The sequence below is a fragment of the Acinonyx jubatus genome, chromosome C1 (genome assembly GCF_027475565.1).
Source record: "Acinonyx jubatus isolate Ajub_Pintada_27869175 chromosome C1, VMU_Ajub_asm_v1.0, whole genome shotgun sequence".
NCBI classification, from domain to species: domain Eukaryota; kingdom Metazoa; phylum Chordata; class Mammalia; order Carnivora; family Felidae; genus Acinonyx; species Acinonyx jubatus.
Window position 1 is genome coordinate 50,872,596 of NC_069381.1, and position 25,807 is coordinate 50,898,402.

A 25,807-nucleotide genomic window follows, 5' to 3' on the forward strand; every position below is an offset into this window, starting at 1 on the left:
TTCATCAAGGTAGGAGATTAGGAATTATGTTTGGCAAGCCTCAGGATGATGTGTGAGTTATGTACTATTGTGTCAAATTTCAGACAAATTTGAATGTCTCTAAAGTAGAACTTTTGGGGGCACCTAGGTGGTTCAGCTGGTTCACCATCTAACTATTGATTTCAGACTCATGGTTTGTGGGTTTAAGCCCCTAGTCGGGCTCTGTGGGGGCAGTGCCGGAGACTGCTTGGGATTTTCTCTCTCTCCTTCTCTCTCTGCCCCTCCCCTGCTCCCGCGGTCTCTGTCTCCTTTTGTAAGTAAGTAAAAAAACGTAAACAAATTTTTTTCTTTAAAGTAGAAAGTTTGGACATATTTGTAGTGCCATGTTCAATTTCCATGCATTTTTATTTGTAATTAACTTCAAACTCAAATATTGAGAGAAATTCATTGATATTGGGGGCTTGTCAGTCATTCTTTTTATTGTCACTGAAACTGTATGCCACAACTTAGCAACATTAATCTGAGTATTATGAAGTTTAGGTGATTGTAATTTTTTCAGAATGAGTTTAAAGAGGGATAGGTGAGCAAGGATAAAGAAAAAAGCATGATAAAATTGCTTTAATATCCTACAGAAGGGCATTGGAAATTGAACTCCTTGGAATTGAGAGTTTAGGCAGATTTATCTATCCACCTGTCCACCCACCCAAACCAAGCAACATTTATTAGGATTTACTTGTGTTATGTAGTGTGCTACATGTTGAGGTTGTAAACATGACTAAATATACTCTCTAGGAGTAATCAAGGAATGTCAGTTCATTTTGAGAGAGTAATCAAGGAATGTCAGTTCATTTGGAGCACTAGTGTTTTGTAGATTATTGGGCAAACAGTAACTGTAGTTTTCACATAGAAATTCTGTTTTGGTTTTTTTTAAGCTTATTTATTTATTTTGAGAGAGACAGAGAGAGTGCGTGCATGAACAGGATAGGGACAGAAAGAGGAGGAAGAGAGAGAGAATCCCAGTGCGGGGCTTGATCTCACAAACTGTGAGATCATGACCTGAGCTGAAATCAAGAGTCAGACGCTTAACCAACTGAGCCACCTAGGTGCCCCTCACATAGAAATTGTATTACAGACAATCAATTTGAAAAGGCCTTTTAAAATGACATATGTGGGTGGCAGCAGTTTTTAAAAATTGTATTTCAACATGAAAGGATAACTGTATATTTAGGAATTTTATATTCTTACTCTTTAGCTTCTTAGTTTTGATTTTATAATTTGAGTATAAATATTCATGGCAATAAATACAGTGTGCACATTTTATTTGATTTTAAGAACCAGCTTATGTGATTATATTCATTTTACATATTGACAAATCATGATATTTTATTTGCAAATCTCATTTTAGAAAGCACTAATATCTACATCCTGAGCCAAATGAGGCAAAAAGAAAAGGTATTTTAATATTATCCCCTCATAAAAGAGTTGATTATATTCAGAATATAGGGTATTATTATTAACAACAATATTACTGATGATACTTTATATTAGCTAGTTCTAGAGTGTACAAGACATTTCAGCATCCATTCTCATTTGGTTTTCATAATAGCCTGATTAGGCAGAATAACATTTATCTTCATTTAAATTGAAAAAAAAAGTATTAGAAAAATTATAATATACTTCCTATCTTATGGACAGTAAGGGAACATAGTATCATTACTGATTTTTCTTTGCATATATTTAGACTATATATTTTTATTTTGTAGATGAAAATAAACTGTTACCTGCAAGATCAGGATGTACAATAGAAGATCATGTAATTGCGGGAAATGTAGAAGAATTTCGTAAAGATTTCATTTCAAGAATATGGCTGACCTACAGGGAAGAATTTCCTCAAATAGAAGGCTCGGCTTTGACAACAGACTGTGGTTGGGGCTGTACATTAAGAACTGGCCAGATGCTATTGGCTCAAGGACTCATACTACACTTTCTTGGTAGAGGTAAATCAGATCTCTGTTTTTGGAGGGATTTTTGTTTGTCTTCTTAAATTTGGACTCCAGCTTGTAAACTGCATAAAATTTACTTTGGTTAATTTCTTGACTCCCTTGTTTCTTCTAAAAGTTGTAACTAATCTAGCATATTCCATCTTTACTGAACTAAGCTAGGTATGACTTATACATAAGTATAAGTTTTTAGTAGTCTTTGGAGTTTGTTGTTGTTATTACTTAGTTCTTTTTGATTGAGCTCTATGGATTATCTCCAGTTCAATAAATCTTGGGCAGGTCAATACAGTGACTTTGAGCAGATAGTTGATATTTTTATATTATTTAAATCTTATATTTAAACTGGCTTATTTTCTCTCTATATATCAATAATGCTTTAAAATATTTTTATCTTTAGAAATATGATAATAATCAGTTAAACTGATTAGGCATATTCTTAATAAGGTCATCCTGCTTATATTATAGTCTCAAAAATGTCACTGATACTTAATTTACATATATCTTTTTAAAAATGTGCCACCTTTCTTACCATTTGTACTAGTCCATTTTTTATACTTTGTACATTTGTAGGAAGATTTTAGTTTATGATTTTAGGCTATCATACATGGTTATTGCTAAGTGTTATCATATTTTAAAAGTGTTAGACAATTTCCCTGTAATGCATGGCAAATATTTGGTAACCTTTCTGTAGGGATTATTGATGAGATTATTTAGAGAGAATGTTTATTCAAGAGTGGTATGGATAATACACGGAAAAAGAATTTTTATAAACTTCTCTGGGATGATTTATTTGTAGTCGTATGCAATCAAGGGCAAGAATGGGGATATTTTTCACAGTCCTGACTATTTCTCTGAATCTGTGCCTCATTTTATTAAAATTACACGTATTTGGGGCGCCTGGGTGGCTCAGTCGGTTGGGCGGCCGACTTCGGCTCAGGTCAAGATCTCCCGGTCGGTGAGTTCGAGCCCCACGTCGGGCTCTGTGCTGACAGCTCAGAGCCTGGAGCCTGTTTCAGATTCTGTGTCTCCCTCTCTCTGACCCTCCCCCGTTCATGCTCTGTCTCTCTCTGTCTCAAAAATAAATAAACGTTAAAAAAAAAAAAATTAAAAAAAAAATTACATGTATTCTTGGAATTGTCTTGTCATTAAAAACAGTGAAGTAGTGAATGTAGTTGATTTTGGGGGGAATCTTTGATCTTTAATGACTTCCATTTGTTAACTTTTCATTTACTAGAGTATTGATGTTATGCCCTAAACAATGACTGAGTTATTCTTTTTTTTTTTTTTTTTAACATTTATTTATTTATGAGAGACAGAGAGAGAGCATGAGCAGGGGAGGGGCAGAGAGAAAGAGAGACACAGAACCCGAAGCAGGCTCTGGGCTCCGAGCTTTCAGCACAGAGCCTGATGCAGGGCTCGAACTCACAAACCGTGAGATTGTGACCTGAGCCGAAGTCGGATGCTTAACCAACTGAGCCACCCAGGTGCCCCATGACTGAGTTATTCTGAAAGGACTATATGAGGAAAAAAAAAGAAAGAAAGAAAGAAATCTAAAACTTCCATGGTTAGGCTTCTATTTTAACATATGATCAAAGAAAAATCCCCTTTCTGAAGTTATTCTCTCATGAACGTTAGTATGTTTATTGTGCCTTGGGTTAGTCAAAACTGGATATCTGATAAGCAGTACTGGTAAGGAGTACAAGAGTCTTCATTCCATTTCAGCACTGTCAAAGAAAAGAAAAGAAAGAAAAGTATTTTTCCAGAGTTGTTTATTTGTATCTGAGTTTACTATTTTTTTCTCTTTCATTTTGGTAATTTTTCCTGATCATATGTAATATATTCCCATTTTAGAAATTTTGGAAACAACAGAAAACTCCAGAGAATAATATTACCACTCAAAAGTAAACATTATCAATATTTTGACATACTTTCTGGGCTCATATCTTCCTTCCTTCCTTTCTTTCCTTCCCCTTCCTTCCTTCCTTCCTTCCTTCCTTCCTTCCTTCCTTGAGAGAGAGAGACAGAGCATAAGAGGAGAGCCAGAGAGAAAGGGAGACACAGAATCCAAAGCAGGCTTCAGGCTCTGAGCTGTCAGCACAGAGCCTGACGCAGGGCTCGAACTCATGAACCATGAGATCATGACCTGAGCTGAAGTTAGATGCTTAACCAACTGAGCCACCCAGGCGCCCCTAATATCTTTGGTTTTTTAAGCAGATTTTTGGAATATAATCTACATAAATTCACTCATTTAAAATGAACAATTCAGTGGTTTTTAGTATGTTTACAGGGTTCTGCAACCATTACCATAACCTAATTTTAGGATATTTTCATCATCCTGAAAAGAAACCTCACACCCTTTGGTAGTCACTCCCAATACCCTGCTTGCCATGTGCAACGACTAACCTATTTTTTGTCTCTATAGCTTGCCTACTTCTGAGTTTACTAGTGTAGTTTAGTAACCTATATGACTTTAAATGCGACATACTTATTTTAGTAGAATTGTTAAAATCTGTTTAAAAGATCTGAACACCTTGCTTTGGAATTACTATAGCTTGGACCTGGCCTGATGCTTTGAACATTGAAAATTCAGACTCTGAATCATGGACTTCCAACACTGTAAAAAAATTTACTGCATCATTTGAAGCATCACTTTCAGGGGAAAGAGAACTCAAAACCCCAGCAGTTTCTCAGAAGGAAACAATCAGGAGATACTCTGATGATCATGAAATGCGAAATGAAATTTATCACAGGAAAATCATCTCTTGGTTTGGTGATTCCCCTTTGGCTCTCTTTGGTTTACACAAACTAATAGAATATGGAAAAAAGTCTGGGAAAAAAGCTGGAGACTGGTATGGACCAGCTGTGGTTGCTCACATTTTAAGGTAAAATTGCATTAAAATCTTTCATCTTATGACAGAGGTCCTTAGGCTCAGAGATACTGATTTTTTGCAGCATGTGTGTGTGTGTGTGTGTGTGTGTGTGTGTGTGTGTGTATGTATATATGTATATATATGCATATATATATATATATATATATATATATATATAATTGGACCTTTTAAAGTCTTACTGTATGAGAATGTTCATAAGGGAGCTTTCATTTGCTAATAGGGAAAAAACAAGACATTGGAACTCTAGTTATATTTATCTATGATAAATTTTTTTCTTTATATCTTTTTTCTTGTATCATAGGTATAGATATCCAGGGTCTCTTTCTAACCAGGTTTTCATTAGACTACCTTATTGGAATGTTCTAAAAACTAACAACTCTTTCAACCTTGGAACATGCATAACATTATAGTTTTTTTTTTTTTTTAATAGTGTAACCTGGGGGCTGTAATGTACTGATAGTGTAATGAAATGTCAAGAGCTAAAATTGATGTTTTCAGCATTTCTTTGCACACATCAAATTCTTGTGAATTGTAAATGTATGGGACTATTAATATTATAATTATACCATAGTAAAAGTAAAGGGTCTGTGACATTCAGAGTAGTTAGAAAAAAGTAGAAAGTCAAATTTCACTATACCTCAGCTCAGCTTTTTAGTGCCATTTATTGGATACTGCTTAAATTTTTAAAAGAAAACTGGCTTATTTGTTGTGTGTCCCATTATTGTTGTAAGTGCAATCATTAATATGTTATCCAAATATAGTGTGTTTATGCAAATATAGTAAATTTAATCTATTTATAATCATATATAAATTTGAAATTATTATAAAGTTTCTTGCATATTAACAGGCTTTTATATTTTATAGGCCAGATGCTTACAATTGGAAATGTATTTGCCTAAAGTTATTAAATGTATTGTTAATAATAATATCAAGTCCTGCTTGGTGTGACATTTATAAAAGCATAATCATAAGAGCTTAGTTTCTACTCTTCAAGATAATATGTTCTATACCCCAGGGATTAAACACTTTTTCTGTAAAAGGCCTGATGGTAAATATTTTAGGCTTTGCAGGCTATATATGAGGGCTCTGTTGCCCATTTTTCTTTTCTTTTTTTGTTTTACAACCCTTCACAATTGTAAAAACCATTCTTAGCTTGCAGGTTGTATGAAAACAGGCCACAGGTTGTATATGGTCTGAGGGCCATAGTTTGCCAATCTCTCTTCTAAATTAACACAAACATACAAAATAAGGCATGTGAAGTTAAAAAATTATAAAGATACAGTTAAATAAAAATTTTTATGTTTCTTCAATGTATGTAATTTCCTTTTAAAGATATTATTGTGACTTTTTTCATATGTGCACCATTGAGAACTTCAATATTATATTGAACTTCAATATTATACTTCGAAATATTTTTCAATCTGCAGTTTTACTTACAGAATTCTAAGGCTCAAAATTAGGAAATTCATTTGTTCAAGTTATATAAGTTTTTGAATGAAGGGGGAAAAAGTCATGCTATTTAAAGAAAGGAAAAAACTTTCCAAAGTGTAACAGAGGACAGCCATACAGTAATTCACTGCTAGTCAGTAATGTTAGTTAATATGATGTAAACCTTGAAGCATATTGTAATACTCTGGTTAGAAAATGTTTAATACAGCCAGGTGAGTGGTTGAGAGACATCCTTTTTGGGGGGCAGGGTTTACAGCTTTACACCCAAGAATTTTTTTTTTACAGCTTTGGTAACTTCTATTTTAATGTCCTTTGAGTAATTTAGTGTAACACTCTACTTTGAAAAGACTGACCTGATTTTTGATGCCATTCAGATGATAGTTTTGAAAGCAGACACTAAATGATAAATATAGGAAAGTAAGGAAAAAAAATGATGGTTTTCTTTCCCCTTATATTAACTTTTTAGTGATTAACTGAAAATATTAGGCTTTTAAAGGATGATACTTGTTGTTTTCTTAGAAAAGCAGTTGAAGAAGCAAGACATCCTGATTTACAAGGAATAACTATTTATGTTGCACAAGACTGTACAGGTGAGGGATGTATATAATTCTAATTTTTATCTGTTTATTTGATTATACTTTTTAATTTAGACATAATTGGCATATAATATTATATTAGCTTCAGGTGTACAACATAATGATTCAAATTTGGATATATTGTGGAATGGTCACTACAGCAAGTCTAATTAACAACTGACACCATACATAGTTACAAAATTCTTTTTCTTGTGATAAAAATTTTTAAGACCTACTCTCAGCAACTTTCAAATATAACATGGTATTATTAACTTTAGTCTCCATTATATTCTCATGACTTCCTTATTTTGTAGCTAGAAGTTTGTACCTTTTGACCTCCCCTTACCCATGTCACCCTCCCCTCACTCCCTATCTCAGGAAACCAGCAATCTGTTCTCTGAAGGAAAAACTCATTTCCTTGGAGTGTATATTAGTTCAGAAGAGTCTGAGGTAAGGATGGTCATGTGTGTGCTGCCTCAGAAAAATTAGAGAATTTAAAGGTTTATAATTAGAAGCCATTACTGAGTATTTGTGGAGAGTAAGATGAAAGAATTAAAACATGGAAAGAACTATTGTTGCACTTTTGTACCTTTGGTTTAGATTGACTATGGAGATAGAGAAGCTACTGAACAGAATTTGATAACTCATAACCTAAATTTGGAATTTAAAGGGAAGAACTGGGGCACAAGTGGCAGAATTTGTTAATCAGCTAACTGTGCAAGAGCAGAAGAGTTTGATTTTCTTCAACCAGGGAGTTTGAAGAAAGCTTTTTTGTTGTTGAACAAAACAAAATAAAGTTTTGTCTATATTTGGTTCTACGAAATCTTCCCATTTTCTCTTGAACTATCCTATTTAGGCTGTCATACCCATCACTCTACCCAAGCTGCTCTCATCAATAATTTAATCTTGCTAAATCCAGTGGTCACTTCTCAGTCCTCACATCACACAGTCTGTCAGCAGCATATGATACAGTTGACCACTTTTTCCTCCTAGTAATGTTTTGTTTCCTGAGTTTCTAGAATGCTACTCTTCAAGTTTCCGTCTATGTATCCACTCCTTCAGTCTCCTTTGCTGGTTTTCCTTATCTCCCTGATCTCTGAAATTGTTGTGCTCAGCCTTTAGATCTCATCTCTTTTGTACACAGATTTGAATTCACCAGGTCTCATGGCTTTATAGGACCATCTATATGCTGTCAACTCCCAAATTTATAGGACCTCTCACCAAATCCAGGCGTTTATATCCATAACTGCCTATTTATCCTCTCTGTTTCCATGTCTAATAGATAGCTGAAACTTAGCATGTCTAACACTGACTTACCGATTATCCTATTTTTTCCCTTCTTATAGTTGTCTATGTCTTTGTAAATGGCACCTCTCTTACTCTTTTTACTTATACCAAAACCATTCAAATCACCTGACTCCTTTTTTTCCCTTTCCCATCTTGCATTTAACATATTAAGGAGTTCTTTAATTTACTGATCACTTTTAATCAGCTCCATATGACCAACCCATGACCATTCTCTATCTTCACAATGACTACCTTTGTTTGAGCCACCATCATTTCTTGCTAGATTTCTGCAGTTGTTTTCTTTTTATTTTTTTAATGTTTGTTTATTTTTGAGAGAGAGAGAGAGAGAGAGAGAGAGAGAGAGAGAGAGAGAGATTGAGGCAGAGAGAGGGAGACACAGAATCCAAAGCAGACTCCAGGCTCTGAGCTGTCAGAGCTGAGCCCAACATGGGGCTTGAGCTCACAGACCACAAGATAATGATGTGAGCCTAAGTTGGACACTCAACCAACTGAGCCACCCAGGCACCCCTCTGCAGTTGCTTTCTAACTGTTTTCTGTGCTTCAGCCCTTACCCCTACAGTCTGTTATCAACACAGGAACCACACTGGTAAAGTGTAAGTCAGATTAGGACACTCTGTTTCTAAAAAACTCTTCAGTGGCTTCCCATCTCACTCAAAGTAAAAACTGCAATTTTTACAATACCCCTTACTAACTTCCCTCCAGAGACACAGGCCTCTTGGTCCCAGAGCATGCTGGCTATGCTTCTGCCTTAAGGCATTTGCATTGGCTGATCTCTATACCTGGAATGCTCTTCCCCCAGGTATTGGCATATCTTGGTTTCTTACTTTGTCTTGATCTAAATGTTATATTTTTCATAAGGCCCTCCTTAACCACCTTATTTTAAATACTCCCCCCACTTCCTGTTCATTTTTCTCCCTTTGTTTTTCTTCAGAGCACCCATCACCATCTGACATATCTTATATTTTACTTATTTACTGTTTCCTCATATTAGAGTATATGCTCTATGAGGGCAGGGATTTTTCTCTTTTGCCCATTGGTAAAGCCCTAGTGCCATAGTAGCTACTTGATAAGTATCTGCTAAATGTATAAATAGGGTAGACATTTTTTTAACTCATTGAGACCTTGATGGTGATATCAGAGATTAGATGACTGGCCAATGAGGGGGGGAGGGACTAGAGTAAAAATGTTTCTGAAAATCATTTTTATAAAATGTAATACATATTCATTATTTTTCTCAGTTTATAGTTCTGATGTAATTGATAAACAGTGCACTTCCATGGCCTCTGATAATACAGATGACAAAGCTGTTATTATTCTAATCCCTGTTAGACTTGGTGGAGAAAGAACCAACACCGACTACTTAGATTTTGTAAAGGTATGAATAAGAACTAAAAATTTTTTAAGGCAATGCTAGCTAATCTGAAAAATACAGAAGGTTTGCAATCTTTTTTCTATTAAATGGGTAGTGATGATTTTATAGTTGTAGATTGTAAAGCTTGACATTAGAGATTTTAAATTTCAGTATTGCAGGATCAGATGTGATTTGAAGAGTATCATGTTCTATGACCAAGTGAAAAGCCTTTTAATCTTTTTGTAGCTAATCAAGGAGACACAGATGCACCAATAATTGTAATATGTGATATGTCTACAGTTCCCATTATCCCTCTATGTGATTGTTAAAAGAATGTACCTTTGTTTATAAAACCCACATTAAATTGTTTCAAGATAACAACTGAAACAAAGTGAGTTTTCTATTACTGCTGTATTATCTCTTAATTTGTTTCCTGTGGCACCATAAGGTGAATAAATGGGATGACTCTTTATATAGACAGAAGTGATAAAGATCACATGGGGGAAGGTTCCATCTTTGGTTTCTTTATATTAACCAGTTAAAAATCAGTTCTATTTGAGAACATATAACTCTTTTCTCCAAATGAACCTATTGTTATCTAATGTTGTTTTGTTGTGGGCATCAACACATTCAGTTGTCACAAAACTTTAATTTAAAACTTTTTTTTTTTTAGTATACTTGACACACAATGTTACATTAGTTTCAGGTGTACCAACATAGTGATTCAACTTCTCTATATGTTCTGCTATGCTCACCACAAGTGTAGCTTGCTTCTGCAACCATACAATGCTGTCATTGACTATTCCCTGTGCTGTGCCTTTTGTGACTGTGACTTATTCATTCCATAACTGGAAGCCTGTATCTCCCATTCCCCTTCACCCATTTGACCATCTCCCCTACCTCCTTTCTCTCTGTATTTATAGGTCTGATTCTGCTTTTTGCACAAAACTTTACCTTTTTAAAACAATTTATTTTAATATTTTATTTATTTTTGAGAGAGAGAGAGTGTGTAAGTGGGAGAGGGGCAGAGAGAGAGGGAGACACAGAATCCAAGAAGCAGGCTCCAGGCTCCAAGCTGTCAGCACAGAGCCTGATGCGGGGCTGGAACTCATGAATGGTGAGGTCATGACCTGAGCTGAAGTAGGATGCTTAACCAACTGAGCCACCCAGGTGCCCCAAAACTTTACCTTTTGAAATACTTACTTTTGGATAAAATTATAGTATTTTATATTATTTTCATAGTTTTAATAAAGTTTCTCATCTTTTCAAGGTCAGAGACGGAATTCCTCTTTGAATGGAGTGTTATGGTATATAGTAATCTTGAAATCTAAGTTTCAGTAATGGTTTGTTCCCCACGTAAAGCCTTAGGGTCCATGTGTGTATGAGTGGAACATGTGTCTTCACTTTAGACTGTGCTACTTCTAAAAATCTAGAACAGTTGTTGTCAATATATGGGATATGGAAGTTTTCTAGCTGGTATACTGGCTTTTCCTAATAGTTATTAAAATTTTGCAGGCATACATGTTACCAATAGTACTAATACTATATCGAAAATATATGAATCTGTTAGATAGAATCGGGGTTTTAATTTCTAACACGTGGGCTCTTTAGTAGAGTTAATGTTAGAATGTGGGAAGGTATGAACCATTTCATCTAGCAAATCTATTAAGGGTTTTGGGACTTTTGGCATGTTGCCATGTCTCAGTAGGTTGTAACCAAGTCTGAACTGGATGGATTCCCTCTGCCTTTTCCACGGCCATGAAAAGATTAGAAACTGAGGCAATCTTGGAACTGACTCCTTTGGTCAAACCCCTATTTCTGTTGGAATGGGCTGCAGATGGCTTCAAGGCATATTTCATCTGGCTGCGAGCTTTGCTACTTGGTGCTATTAATATTTTTTATCATTCAATCACATTGAATGATTCAATGGAGTTTGTAGTGAAAAAAACCGTGGTTAACTGTTAAAGTGATCCTCAGAACCCAGCATATAGGAGTTGCTCAACAACTAACTGGTTAACTCTCATATTTCTATAACACTTTTAATACAGATACATTTCATTTTGCCTTCAAAACAGCTAGGAACTATTTGTCTTTTTAAAACCGAGAAGACTGAAGTTAAATGATAAGTTTAAGTTCAGACAGTAAACTGGTAACAGACCAGAACTTTTGTTATTTGTATATTTTCCCTAAAATATGGATTTTTAAAAATGTAATATTTCTTTGAGCTTCTACCAATTAAATTTATACATAGTCCACTAAAATAAGAGAGCACTGACTATTGAGACATTTTAATTTTTCAATTATCAGCAAAAAGTGGCCGAGATGGCTGAGTGAAGTAGGCTGGATGTTAGCTGTTATGTTTGCTTAAGGGTTGGTTGGGTCAAAAGCCAACATGACAACTTGTCAAGAGGCATTCACTTGGAAGTGAAAAAATACAGTGTCTGACAGTCCTAAAAGAAGAAGAATCTTCCTCTTCTTCCTCTTCTGCTCTTTTTTCTCTTTCTCTACCTCCTCCACCCCCATTCCACTCCTCCCACTCCATCTCCCCCTCTTCCTCCACTGCCTCCTCTTTTGTCAGCAGTTGTTATTTTTTTTTCCTGCCAAACCATTGTACATGATACTCTCTAAAATTCACCCCTCAGTTCTATTTTCCAAATTTATTAATCAAGGTAATTCCAATCTTTCAGAGATGGTACCATCCCCTGCCACATTCTGTGAGGAGAAAGAAATTTGGTGTGGTGCTTCATCAGCTCTTAGCTCGGGAAGTTTACTTATTTATTTATATATATTTTTAAAGGACCTGGAATGGGAAAATCTAATATGTTCTCCTTCCCCAGCAAGACAAATTAGGACTTTTCTTTTTGACTGATTACTTCAGTCTTATTTATTGTTTCATGGGTACAGCTCAATAAATTCTCACCACCAGATAGCTGTGAAGAAGCTTTTTTAGGGACTGAAAAGTGTTGCAGGTTTCCAGAGATACAGTCTCTTCTGTGTAATGGCATTCTAGTTCCTAATCTGCCTCTAAGTGTTTATTGCTAAATCTGCTCTAGTCTGTTGAAAAGGAAATATAGATGTCAGGAACCAGAGTCTTTATTCCATTACTTAGGATCATTGCTGAGGAGAGTTATGGATGATTCTTGCTATATACTTTTTTCTTTCTTTTCTCGGCTATGAGGGACTTAGAACTTTCACTTCCTCATGGCTCTCTGTGTCAGAAACATTGTGTGTCAGCTGATCAGATTGCCTCAAGTTGAAGTAAGGCACTCTCTAAGGGTTTTTATTTGAGGGGAAAGCGATAGAATAATAGACTATTCATGGAATAATAATAAAAACAGAATAACACTTTATTGTTTATTTTCTTTATAATTTCATCTTATGTATTTGTTAACTCTAAATTAATTTTAACCTATAATATGCCTTCTCTGTTTCATTTAACTTTCTTAGTTGCAGTTCTCCTTTCCAATTTTCACATGGCTGAAAATATACAAAGTTGTTTTCTCTAAGAGGGTTATTTATAACAGTGAGGACCTAGGCACAACTTGAATGTTCAGAATGGAGATTTTAAGGCACATTTGGCTATCTTCATAAAATAGAGTATTTTACAACCATTAAATCTTACACTGAGATCTATATTTATTGATAGGAAAAGAGGTTTATGACGTAATGACTGACCAAACTTCTAACAGCATGTGTAGTGTGATGCCACATATATAGAACTGTATTCATAAATCTCTATGTGAATATACACAGATTGAGTTCAAGAAGGTGTTCCCGAAATATTAATAATGATAAGCTCTGAGTGTCAGGGTTTGGGGAAATTTTTACCTTTTAATATATATTCTGTGTGTTTTTATTTTTTTACAACAACCACATTTTTTTTAATGTTTATTTATTTTTGACACAGAACACAATTGGGGGAGGGGCGGAGACAGACAGAGAGACACAGCATCTGAAGCAGGCTCCAGGCTCTGAGCTGTCCGCACGGAGCCCGACACCAGGCTCAAACTCACCAGCCATAAGATCATGACCTGAGCCAAAGTCGGATGCTTAACCAACTAAGCCACCCAGGTGTTCCACAACAATCACATATTTTTAAGAAAATAATTAAGTTAAAAATACTTTATGGTTTGATTACTTGTTAAAGGGAAAAAAAACATTGGTTCATATATATTTTTTTTATTAAAATTTTTTTTTAATGTTTATTTATTTTTGAGAGAGAGACAGACAGAGAGTGAGCAGGAGAGGGGCAGAGAGAGAGGGAGACACAGAATTCGAAGCAGGCTCCAGACTCCAAGCTGTCAGCCCTGACGCAGGGCTCGAACCCACGAGTGGTGAGATCATGACCCAAGTGGAAGCCAGACATTCAACTAGCTGAGCTACCCAGATACCCCAGTTCATATACTTTTTATTTTTATATCTTCTAGATATAAAAACATCCTGTCATTTAAGAGAAGGAAAGCATAAATATTATTTAATACTTTGGGGTTTTATAATATGCATCTTATCATTATTAGTCCTTTATAAGTTTAGAATACATGATATATAGATATAGATATAGATATATAGATATAGATATAGATATACACACATACACACATAATATAGGCTAAAATATTGACAAGACCTTATTAACTGATTCCACTGGCCATGTTTTTTAAAAGGTATAGAATTATTTGGCCCAGGGGCACCTCAGGTGGCTCAGTTGGTTGAGCATCTGACTCGATTTTAACTCAGGTCATGATCTCAGTGTTGTGGGACTGAGCCCTGCATTGGGCTCCATGTTAAGTGTGGAGCCTGCTTGAGATTCTCCTTCTCTCTCTCTCTCTCCTCCTTTCCTCTGCTTTCTCTCTCTAAAAAAAAAAAAAAAAAAAAAGGATTATTTTGCCCAGCTTAAATAGAGTTTTACACTTAGAATACATGCTGAGGGGCATACTAAATAATTGACTGCAGTATCCCTGATATTTTATGATTGGTAAATAAAATTGGCTTTAATAACAATTATTTTTTGCCTTAGATTATATTGTTTTCATTTTATCTTATTCTAATAAATTTATGAAATAGCATAAAAATGGGTCAAATGAATGCTGTTGATTAGTTTGGGATTCTAAGACTTGAAGTTCAGTGAAAATAGTAATAAGGTCTAAGGAGTATTTCTAGTATTTTAAAAGCTTGATGAAAATACTATATTGATCATGATAAGGCTGCAACAGCTAATTGAAAGGGCAAGTGTTTTGGTTTTGGTAGGAACTGTATTGCCTTTATATGGTGACCTTATTTATTTCTGTATCTGGTACATAGTAGTTGTTAATGTTGTTGAGTGACACACTGATCAGAACACTTGATTTACTGTTGAGTGATTTAAAGAAAATGGAAAATAGTGTTTGTAGATAAAAGGATTTTAGAATATGGGGCATATGTAATAAAAATAAAACTGGTGGTGAAAAATTTGGGAACTATGATACGTACTAATACTGCTAATACAAATTTGATTGTTTTGAATAATTATCATTTGCCTCATGACTCTAAATCTGTATTAATTTCTTTTGACAGGGTATTTTAAGCCTTGAATATTGTGTGGGTATTATTGGTGGCAAACCTAAACAGTCATACTACTTTGCTGGATTTCAAGGTTAGTGATTTAATAAAACATTTTTATTATTGTTTTCTTTTAAAAATCAGAAGTTAATTTAGGATCACTGGAAACAGGATGATTAACAGACCAAAATGAGTACCTTATAAATTCATCAGTCCTACCATAGCCACTCATTTGTCATTTGGTCCACAACATAATTGGATTCTGTAAAATGTATGTTTAATTTCTGTTATTGCATAAACAGGCATAATTTATTGGTTTCACTAAACTTGAAAAGACATTGCTGCTACATTCTGACAGTTGCTATTTACATATTTACTTTTTACCAGTTTTAGTGGTGCTACTTGATGATAAAATGACAAGCAATATGTTCTTCCTGTCAGGATAAAGTAGTGCAATACATTTTTCATATGCAAACTGTAGAATATAATTGTGTGTTTGTGAAAGTAATTTTATCACCAAAAATTAAATGACAGTCTCATCACTTTATAAAAATTCTGCTTATACAAGCATATTTGATTATGCAAAAGTTAATCTGTCCTGTGCAAACCTATGTTTCAGTCAATGAATATCAGTCTGGCAAGCTGTTACTCCCAGGTTTTTTTCAGCTATTCTACATAGAAATTGGATTGTAAGCAGTGTAATAATAAGGTGTTTTTTGAATTACTTGTCTTCTGTTTTGTCCTTGTAGATGACAGTTTGATTTACATGGATCCTCATTACTGCCAATCTTTTGTAGATGTCAGCATAAAGGATTTCCCTCTTGAGGTACTATGGATAAAGAGCTGGTACTATTTTCTTACCATATGAAGCAAACTCAAATTATTTAGAGATGTGTTAGACAGTTATGCTTTTCTGGTATTACAATTCCAAGTTAGTAATATTTTACTGATTTATAAAACCATAATCCATACACTGGTCAAAGGTTAAATAATTTGTTGCTGAATTTTAATTTATGACATACTTTCTTCTTCATTTATCTTTGTCTCTGACTTGTTAGGTACCTTAGTCCTACCAAAATAAATGATCAAGCCTCCAAGTAATTTTGTAGATAAACAGCTGAATATTACTCAAGAATTTAAAATGTTAGGCATGTTTTAAAAAAAGACAGAGCGGGGGGAGAAAAAGATGATGGAGTTGGTTTAGAATAACAAAGTGACTTGTGACTATCTGCTAACTTATTTTATGTATAATTGTTAAGTCTTAGTCCCTAGTTAAGTTTCTCCAGAGCTTAGTTGGGTTTCTACTAATTGTTTCAGCTCTCATTTCTTAACATATTCTTTTCCTTATGTTGGTCATTTGTGATCCAGTGTTTTATTTTTTAATTTTATTATTTTATTTTATTAAAAAATTTCTTTATTTATTTACTTTGAGAGAGCAGAGAGAGTGCGAGTGAGGGAGGGGCAGAGAGAGAGAGAGAGAGAGAGAGAGAGAGAGAGAGAGAGAGAATCCCAAGCAGGCTCTGTGCTAACAGCACAGAGCCCAACGTGGGGCAGGAACTCACAAAACTGTGAGATCATGACCTGATCCAAAATCAAGAGTTGCATGCTTAACTGACTGAGCCACCCAAGCACTGCTAAAATTATTATTTTTAAAAATATTTATTTACTTAGTAATCTCTATGCAGAATGTGGGGTTCAAATTCACAACCCTGAGATCAAGAGTTGCATGCTCTACTGACTGAACCATCCAGGTGCCCCTATTATCTAGTATTTCAATTTAGAAAATTTTGAGAGTGCATAGGTGAGACATGTAATTATTTCATGGTTTTGGTTCTTGTTTTCCCAGTTGATGCTTTTATAGACTTTTCAAATAATTTTAATCACTTAAGTGGCATGGATCACTAATTCTCAAAGGCTTGGCAAGTTAGAAATGTGGTTTAATATTTTGTTTTAGTAAGAGCTTGTTAGCTAATAATATCTAATATTTAAGGGATAGATTGTAAAAATAAACTGTAAGATTAGAATCTGGTTCTGAAAGATATATTATAAAACATGCTAGCATCTTTTGTAAACTATTACTTGAACTAAAGTACAAGCAACTTGAGGCCAGAGATTAAGATTTGCTTTCTGTTTTCTTCCTTCATAGTGTCTTGCATGTAAACCTTAATAAATATTTATAGATGACTTATTGATACTGTGGGCAACACAATAGAATTGTGCTATGTGAACCATGTTGTAATTCTCTTTCAGCTGCATTGTGGTCTTGTAGCACTGATTCCTATGTCTAAGTTACACAGTGTATCTGTGACTTGTGACTATCTGTGTATCTGTACCATATTAACTACTTAAAAAAGTAGACATTTGAAATTCAGATGGAAAATTATTCATAGTTTTCTAGTATTATCTAAAATAGGCAAATTAAAAGCTTATTAGTATTGACTATCTTGACCAGTAGAGACTATTCATCTGATATTTTGAGAGATTCCACAAAGAAGCCAGGTGAATGACTATCCTGGTTATGTCTACACCAGCAAGATTAGAAAGGCTGCAGCTCACTTTGGGAGGCAGGTGCAACACACTTCATGAGTAAGTCAATAAAGCTTGAAGTGGGGTGTTAGTAGTGGGAATGGAAGAGAGGGAATGATTTTGAGAGACTTTGCAAAGTAAAATTTGGTGAAATCAAGTAACTTCTGAAATGCACAGAAGCATTTATTTCTTATACATTGGGACACTGAGAAAGTGGGTTTAGATTTATATTTTTGAGATGCTAGAAGAGTATCTCAACCTGTCTGGATAATTCCTCTGGACAGTTTTTCATTTTTCTCAGTTCAGGCATTTGTCTTAGGCTATTTATTGAATAGTATCATTTATTTTTCTATGAGAGTATAATATAAAAACTACAGCAAGTTGTCTATCTTTGTACAGAAATAAAATTTCACTTTTTGCTTTTTATCATATTTAAGCTTAAAATGCTCCAAGTGGAGATATTATTAATCATCCTTGCCTTGGTATGTAGGTTGTTGTATGTATTTATGCTATTGACATTTTGCAGTTGGTTGGTGTAATTATATGAGCATTCTAAAACCACCACCCTTATACCTCAATTATTAAAATTATTATTTTTATTATTAAAAATTTTTTTAATGTTTATTTATTTTTGAGAGAGAGAGAAAGAGCACAAGCAGGGGAGGGGCAGAGAAAGAGGGAGACACAGAATCAGAAGCCATCTCCGGGCTCTGAGCTGTCAGCACAGAGCCCGATGTGGGGCTTGAACCCATGAATTGTGAGATCATGACATGAGCCGAAGTTGGACGCTTAACTGACTGAGCCACCCAGGCGCCCCTATTAAAATTATTTTTAAAAGCATGTTTATTTGGTCAGTACTTGATTTTGTAGACGGAGAAATTAAAATCTTAGCTCTTTTATCCAACACCATGTAAAGAATCACTGGTAGTCTTGATATTTTGTGTGAGTGCCTTGAATCCAACAGGATTATGAAAATTTAAGAAAATAGTGTATCTGAGTATTTGACATTGAAGAAGAGATTTAGACCATATCTTTTGTTGTTCTTATGGTATTGAATGCCAATATATGTAGAGTTGAACTTTAAAAATTTTGAAGCCGAATCAGACCAAGTATTTTTCTTTTTTAAACTACTATTTACTGAGTTCTTTATATGTGCAAGGCACTGTCCTAAGTACTATAGTCTTCTGTTGAATTTTTTTCTTTCCTGTGGTTCCAGATGCTTTGCTTATGTATATATTTGTATGAATTTTCTATTCTTTTTTTTAAGTTTACTTATTTATTTTGAGAGAGAGACAGAGACAGACAAAGAGACAGAAAGTGTGCATAAGCATGCTCATGCAGAGAGAGAGAGAGAGAGAGAGAGAGAGAGAGAGAGAGAGAGAGAGAATCCCAAGCAGGCTCCATGCTGTCAGCGCAGAGTGATACAGGGCTTGATCTCACGAACTGTGAGATCATGACCTGAGCTAAAATCAAGAGTCGGACACTTTAATGACTGAGCCAGGCAGGAGCCCCTAATTTTCCATTCTTGTGACACCTTCTTATAAAATATATTCTTATGTATTAATTTTTATATTAACTTTGAAAAAGAGAATTCCCCTCATCTTTATCTTCACTGAGTTTTTAACATTGTGAAGTGAATGTGAAGTAGTCATGTATGTATATACGTCTATAATTTTCATTTAGAGAATGGGGTTTAAAGGAGCAGCATGAATTACCTTAAGGAAAAAAGTTGTGTAAAAACAAGTTGAAATTAGAAGGGAATGAGAAGAACTCAAATGGGCTTTTGCAGTTAGGGTATGTTGAATTGTGGGTTCCCAGTGGTTCAGGCAGAGTATCAATTGTTGGGATGAGAGGACTAGAAGATACATATTTTCATTATTATATATATAAATATAAATATATACATATAAATATATATATATTTATGTGTGTATGTATTTAATAAGATTTCTTAAACCAGAGACTGTTGTGTCATGTTATTTATGATACACTTTCAGAATGACTGGTGCTAACTCTTACAAATAACAAATTCTATTCTATTATTAAGGCAATATTTGGTTACTAAATATTAATATTCTGTTAATAAGGCCTTATAAATAGATGTATTAGTCTATTGTGATTCCTGGGCCCCCAGTTTCAAGTTTCAGATTTTAGGAGTTCCATGCAGTAGTGGTTATTTTAATCTATCCTAGTAAATTCAGAGAATAGTGGCATTAAAGCTATGAGAATGATGTGATGTGATTAGACAGATGGATGAGTGAATTCATCAGTGAAAGATGTACCCTTTATGAATTACACATGTGAACTGCATATAGTAGGAGGTGCTTTGTAGTAAGGGTATTCTCTAACTCAGGAAGCTCCATCTAAATCACCAGAATAGCATAGCTACACCTAAAAGTATTTGTTTCAGTATCATTTGTATGTTTAGGTAGGAGAGTCCACTATTCCAAAAACTAAGCTTAGAACAGTGCCCGGCATTTAGTAGATGCCTAATAACTATTTGTTGAGGCAGTGAATAAATAATGTATTAAAAAATGAAATAAATAGGAATTGACTCACCATGACTAGTTTTTTCAGAAACGCATTTCATTGTCACAGAAGTATGTATAGCAAATACTCCCTAAAATGTGTTTGTGAAGTAAAAGGTGCTACTCTTACCAATCATCAGAATTTTAAAAATTAAAAAAGAAATCGTAAGTACAGAGCTGAAAGAATTATCACAAAGTGAATACAGCTGTGTAATGAATGCCCCTTGGGAAAATATTTTAAAGTCTAACTTGTTCGGTGACAAACAAATAATTCTGAATTATAGGTTAATGTTAGTTTGACTTCAGAACCTTCTAAGGTGAACCAAAAAACATAACTTTAAGTTTTAATGGTATAAAATGCCTCTTTGTGATACGAGTCCTAGTACTCATATAGTGACACCCAATAGCAATTTCATTTTTCAGTGATCAGAGACTTATATCTGTGTTTTTGTGAATAATTTAAAAAGTTCTTTGTAGATATCAAAACAACCATGAATAACAATATAGTGTTTGTCATTACTGTCTATGATGACTGAGGCAATACAGTGAAATTGCACTAAGCCTATTAGGTTTAGTCTTATTGGTTCTTACATGAAAATAGTAACATAGTGTATGTAATGTAGGACATCCTTGTAGTTGAATTTAAAAATCCTTTGTTGGACCGTGTACAAACTTTTGGCCCTTCTTACTTATCCTCAAGTAGTAAAAACTAAATACACATTCTTTATTATTGGCTTTGTAAGGAGTTGGGTAAGTGACTATTTTTAGATACCTTGTAGGTAGAATATCTTTTTGTGACTATGACATAGAGCTATCTGTGCCTTACACACAGACTCCTTATACTCCTGTAGTTAACTTATTGTTAACTAACACATTTATGTAGCTCTTCTGTGCCTCTCTAGATCTGTTTTCAATAAAACAGATAATTAAGCAGGTGAAACAGTTTTGGAAAATGTCCAACTAAGACAATACTTGTTTTGACTGGTACTCTGGAGGTTCCAAAGGTTGGATCTCACTGTATAAAGTAAGTATTAGGGGCGCCTGGGTGGCTCAGTAGGTTGAATGTCTGACTTCAGCTCAGGTCACAATCTCATGGTTCATGAGTTCAGGCCCTGCATCAGGCTCACTGCTGTCAGCTCAGAGCTGACAGCATTTTGGACAGCATAGAGGATATTTGCATATCCTCTAGTGATAATATGGGACTCTAATTGGATCACTAGGATATATGGGGAGAGGAAAGAGTGATTTTGACTGATTCACCATAAACAAATTTAGAAGCCTATGTTTTTCTGTATTTTAATAAATAGTTTAAGTTAAAATCCCATAGTTTTAGGCATTAAATGTAGGGACATTTTCAGTTTATGAGTTCAGATTCAGCCTTGATCATTTCTTAATTGAGCTGGTTCTTTAATCAAAAAATATAAAATACATAACAAAGAATTTCTCACACCCATCTCCCATCTGCCCAGTTTTTCTCTCTCCTCTAAACTTGGTATATCCTTTTTTTTTTTTAAGTTTATTTATTTATTTTGAGAGAGACAGAGACAGTATGAGCAGGGGAGGGGTAGAGAGACAGGGAGAGAGAGAATCCCAAGCAGGCTCTATGCTGGCAGAGCAGAGCCTGACACAGGGCTTGAACTCATGAACTGTGAGATCATGACTTGATGATCTCATCAGTACCACAAACCTGAACTGAAACCAAGAGCTGGATGCTTAACCGACTGAACCACCCAGGCACCCCAATTTTGGTTACCCTTGCAGAGTTTATTTATACAAATGTAAACAAATGTGACTATATATATATATATATATATATATATATATATATATATATACACATATATACTTATGGTCCTCCTTTTTTTACATATAACCTTTTTTTATACATACAAAAACAGACTTTGGTGGTAGCATCAATGATTTTTAAGGGCAAGACCTCTGAGCATTCAAGCAGTTTAAAAAAAAATCTTTTAAGCAAAGCACCAGAATGTGGTAATAAAAAAAAAAAAAGATTGGAATGATTAGCTTTTTTTTTTTTTTTAGAGAGTGCATGCAATTGGGGCAGAGGGAGAGAGGGAGAGGGAGAGGGAGAGGGAGAGAGAGAGAGAGAGAGAGAGAGAGAGAGAGAGAGAGAGAGAGTCTTAAGCAGGCTCCATGCCCAGCACAGAGCCTGATATGGCTCAAATCTCATGACGCTATGATCATGATCTGAGCTGAAATCAAGAGTTGCTTTACCAACTGAGCCACCCAGGTGCCCCTGGAGTTATTAGCTTTATATTCTACCCTTTTCTTTTGTATTTTCTGAAGATCCCAGACTCTACTAGTTAGCCATATCTCACTAGCAAGAGTAGAGAGGCTAGAGCAGCCTCCCTAGCCAATTTATCTCTGTGGCACTGTGACTACATGAGAAAAAGTGAAGTGACAGGAAGACTGGTAAGGAGGATAGCAAGGACCATTATAGAACAGTTTACAACTGTGTCCCGTACAGGAATAAACAAGAACTTAAGTAGAAGAGTGAGTTGGAAGAATATGTAAGTGTGTATGAATTGTGTCAGATGCTAAAATTCTCAAGTTGACCTATTTTCATATCATTATGGAACATTTACATGAATCTGTGTATTTGTTTACAATGTCTTGATATCCTTATTAAAAGGTTTTCTAACATTAAAAAATCTCAAAAAACAGGCTTAATTGAACTTTCATAGAAATAACTAACTGAATTCTAAACCTTGTGCTAGCTTATGTATGTCTTTTTCAGTGGCACATTTTTCTTCCCTTCTGCAAGTGTTCGAAATGCATGCCATTTTTGACACACTTCTTTTCTTCTGTGGAATGGCACTAATATCATATACGGTGGAGATTTGGTAAACTGAATGTAAATAAAGCTTTGGGGGGTGGAAAGGACCATTTTCATAGGATAGACTAAAGCACTGTTCCAAAGCATATTTATAATTTTGAGAAAAGTTAAATGGCAAATTTTAATTTAAGTAATATCTTGTATATACTGAAGTCCATCAAATAAAACTAAATTAATCCTAAAGAACTTTTAAAATTACAGACATTCCACTGCCCTTCTCCCAAAAAGATGTCATTTCGAAAAATGGATCCTAGCTGTACAATAGGATTTTACTGTCGAAATGTTCAGGACTTCAAACGAGCTTCTGAAGAAATCACTAAGGTACTTTTATTTAAAATATTATATTTGTAAATGACCTAATTTTTATTAGAGATAGCCTATCAGAGGACAGAAATCTGTAAATTATTCTTTTGTAAAATTTCCCTTTGAATGTTAATATTATCAGGAATATTGTGAACCAGAAAGTAAAACTACTTGGGGACTCCTAGCCTTTGAGACTAATAAAACCAATTGGCTGAAAGTATCAATTGCCCCACTAGGTGGCACTGTTGAAATAAAAATCCCTTCCCAAACTGTAGCCATGTGCAAGCAATTAGGTTATATTTTATTTGAAGAGGATTTTAAAAGGGCAATACCTTAGGGGGTAGAAAAAAATTAATGAAGTATTTGATCAAGCCAAATTGTGCATTATTTCTTGTTAGTCCAAGTGCTTCTTTGATTTTTTTTTAAAGAGAAATGGTATTTTTGGATTTCTCAGAACTGCTTTATTAAATGAAGTGTGTTGTTACCTTCCAATAAGCTTGTCTAATCTGATCTATTCTACTTATAGGGTCTTTGAAATAGGTTTATTTAACTCCTTCTCATTACCTTTAAACTTTAGCTTTTTTTTTTTTTTTTTTTCTTTTGGTCCTTGAGTACTGCTGCTAAAACATAGAACCTTAAGGTCTGTCTATATTTAGTACTTTAGAAAATAAAAAAGATTACTTACTTAGGAAGCAAGCATAACTGGATGGCTGTCTTTATTAGTATCAGTAGTTATAGGCTATAATTTTATGGTAAACAAAACCAATATTAGAATCATTTTTGGAAATTTTTAACTTGAGCTCAGGTATAGTAATACCTCATTATTGCTTTAACTTCCAGTTAGTTTTATTCTGGAAAATGGACACAGTGGGCTGAAATTTGATCTTTACAATGTAAAAACATAATGAAAAAGTTAAATAAGAAGTTTCATATAAGCGAAGAGTAGTTTACTTGACCTGCCATGTAAAAGAGGAAAATTAACAGGTACATGACAGAAAAGTGAATGAGGAGAGAAAATGAGACACAGGGGAACTTTACTTCTCATTTCTCAGAATTGTTGTCTTTTCATTCTCCTTTTTTAACCCAGAAGGCCAAGTGAATGTAACAAAATGTGTATTCTCCATTTTCCCCCTCTTTCATTACTTGAAGTTAGTATATACACTTGTATATTTTTGTTTGACAGTTCTGTCTTTATAAAGTACCATGTAAAATATGTGCTAAAATACCCCAATCCAGGTGGTATTGTAATAGAGATTGAGGTTGACCATCATTTCCCATTAGAAAGTTGTGTTTTTGTTTCCACTAGTTTGTTTTCTATCCAGGTGAAAATAAGTACGTTTAGAACAGTAAAAGTCTACTCCTGGAATAGAAACAAACCGAATTATTATTACCAAAGTGAAAAAACAAGATTCACAAATGAGTTACATGTTGATATTCTCTGATTAAAACTGATACTTTTTGTGGTTTATATACACATACATACCTATTTATATCTATATTATGGTTTTTACATGGGAAAATACTTAGAAATTATTGTTCATGATGCATCAGAGTAATTATGCAATATTAAAGCAAAGGGAAGCAATATTGAAATATCATGTGGAAGTACTGAGAATTTTGGTAGAGTCCATTAACTTTCTTTTAATAACAAGGTTGTTTCTTAACTTAATAGTTTTTTGTAGTAGTGTCAAAAACTCTTGGTCGATTAATAACCTGATCATTTACTTTTGCTTGGAAGGTTGCAAATTAAGTAGTTTTCCTTCTCTTCTTAAAAACTGAACTTGGTGTTTTTTTTGTTACACTGTTATTTTTTTCTCTTTAAAAATTAAAACAATTTAAATTATTTGATTCAATACAGGATATAATGTCAGTTGTCTCATTTTGAAAATGAAGCTAGGTAGCCTAGATTCTCATGTTTAATTTGTAATGCGGTATGAATATTCTAATGCCTTATACTACATGATTTTTAAAGTGTTAATAAAAATTGTGAAATTAATTCACTGTTTAGCAGGGCTCAGCCCAGCAAGTATCTGTAACTACCATGTTGAAAGGATAAAATGACCAAGCCATAATCCCTGCTTTTCAACAGGTCTAAGGCTTCTGCCCTCGAATAGCATTTATAGGCCAGGAGAGAGAGAATAAGACAGGTAGACATACATTACATTGAATATGATAAGCACACATACAGAACTAGAAATAAATTGATAGCGGAAGGAAGGATGTTGAAATGAGAGCAATGTCACATCCCAGTCACAGTTCTTTACTGTGATGGTGATATTTAATTTGGGCCTTAAAGTGTAGGCTTAATTTCTAATGGCTTATTAAGTAGAAGGAAGGGTGCTTCAAGCAGAGGAAATAACAGGAGGAAAGGTATTGGAAAAGGAAAATGTAGAGCTCTTCTAGAGAATGGCAAATAGTCCAATTTGTTAGGTGCCAAGGGTACACGTAGGGTAGGATTTCTGTCTTCTGACTGCCTAAATTAGGATCCTATATGGCTTGGGA

The 25,807-nt window shown here is 34.4% G+C and overlaps 1 protein-coding gene across 6 annotated transcripts in view; it reads left to right on the forward strand.

Moving 5' to 3' along the window:
- Positions 1-25,807, forward strand: part of ATG4C (autophagy related 4C cysteine peptidase) — a 90,973-nt gene that overhangs the window by 46,552 nt on the left and 18,614 nt on the right. For 4 of the 6 annotated variants that reach the window (XM_015078856.3, XM_027059005.2, XM_027059003.2 and 1 more), the window contains 7 exons: positions 1,743-1,976; positions 4,531-4,861; positions 6,839-6,909; positions 9,441-9,577; positions 15,107-15,185; positions 15,841-15,917; positions 23,204-23,323. In XM_015078856.3, the coding sequence (XP_014934342.1) occupies positions 1,743-1,976; positions 4,531-4,861; positions 6,839-6,909; positions 9,441-9,577; positions 15,107-15,185; positions 15,841-15,917; positions 23,204-23,323 (1,049 nt within the window). Of the gene's footprint in view, positions 1-1,742; positions 1,977-4,530; positions 4,862-6,838; positions 6,910-9,440; positions 9,578-15,106; positions 15,186-15,840; positions 15,918-21,047; positions 22,192-23,203; positions 23,324-25,807 lie in introns of those variants that run through there. The other 2 variants (XM_053214180.1, XM_015078857.3) reach the window with 2 other exon arrangements.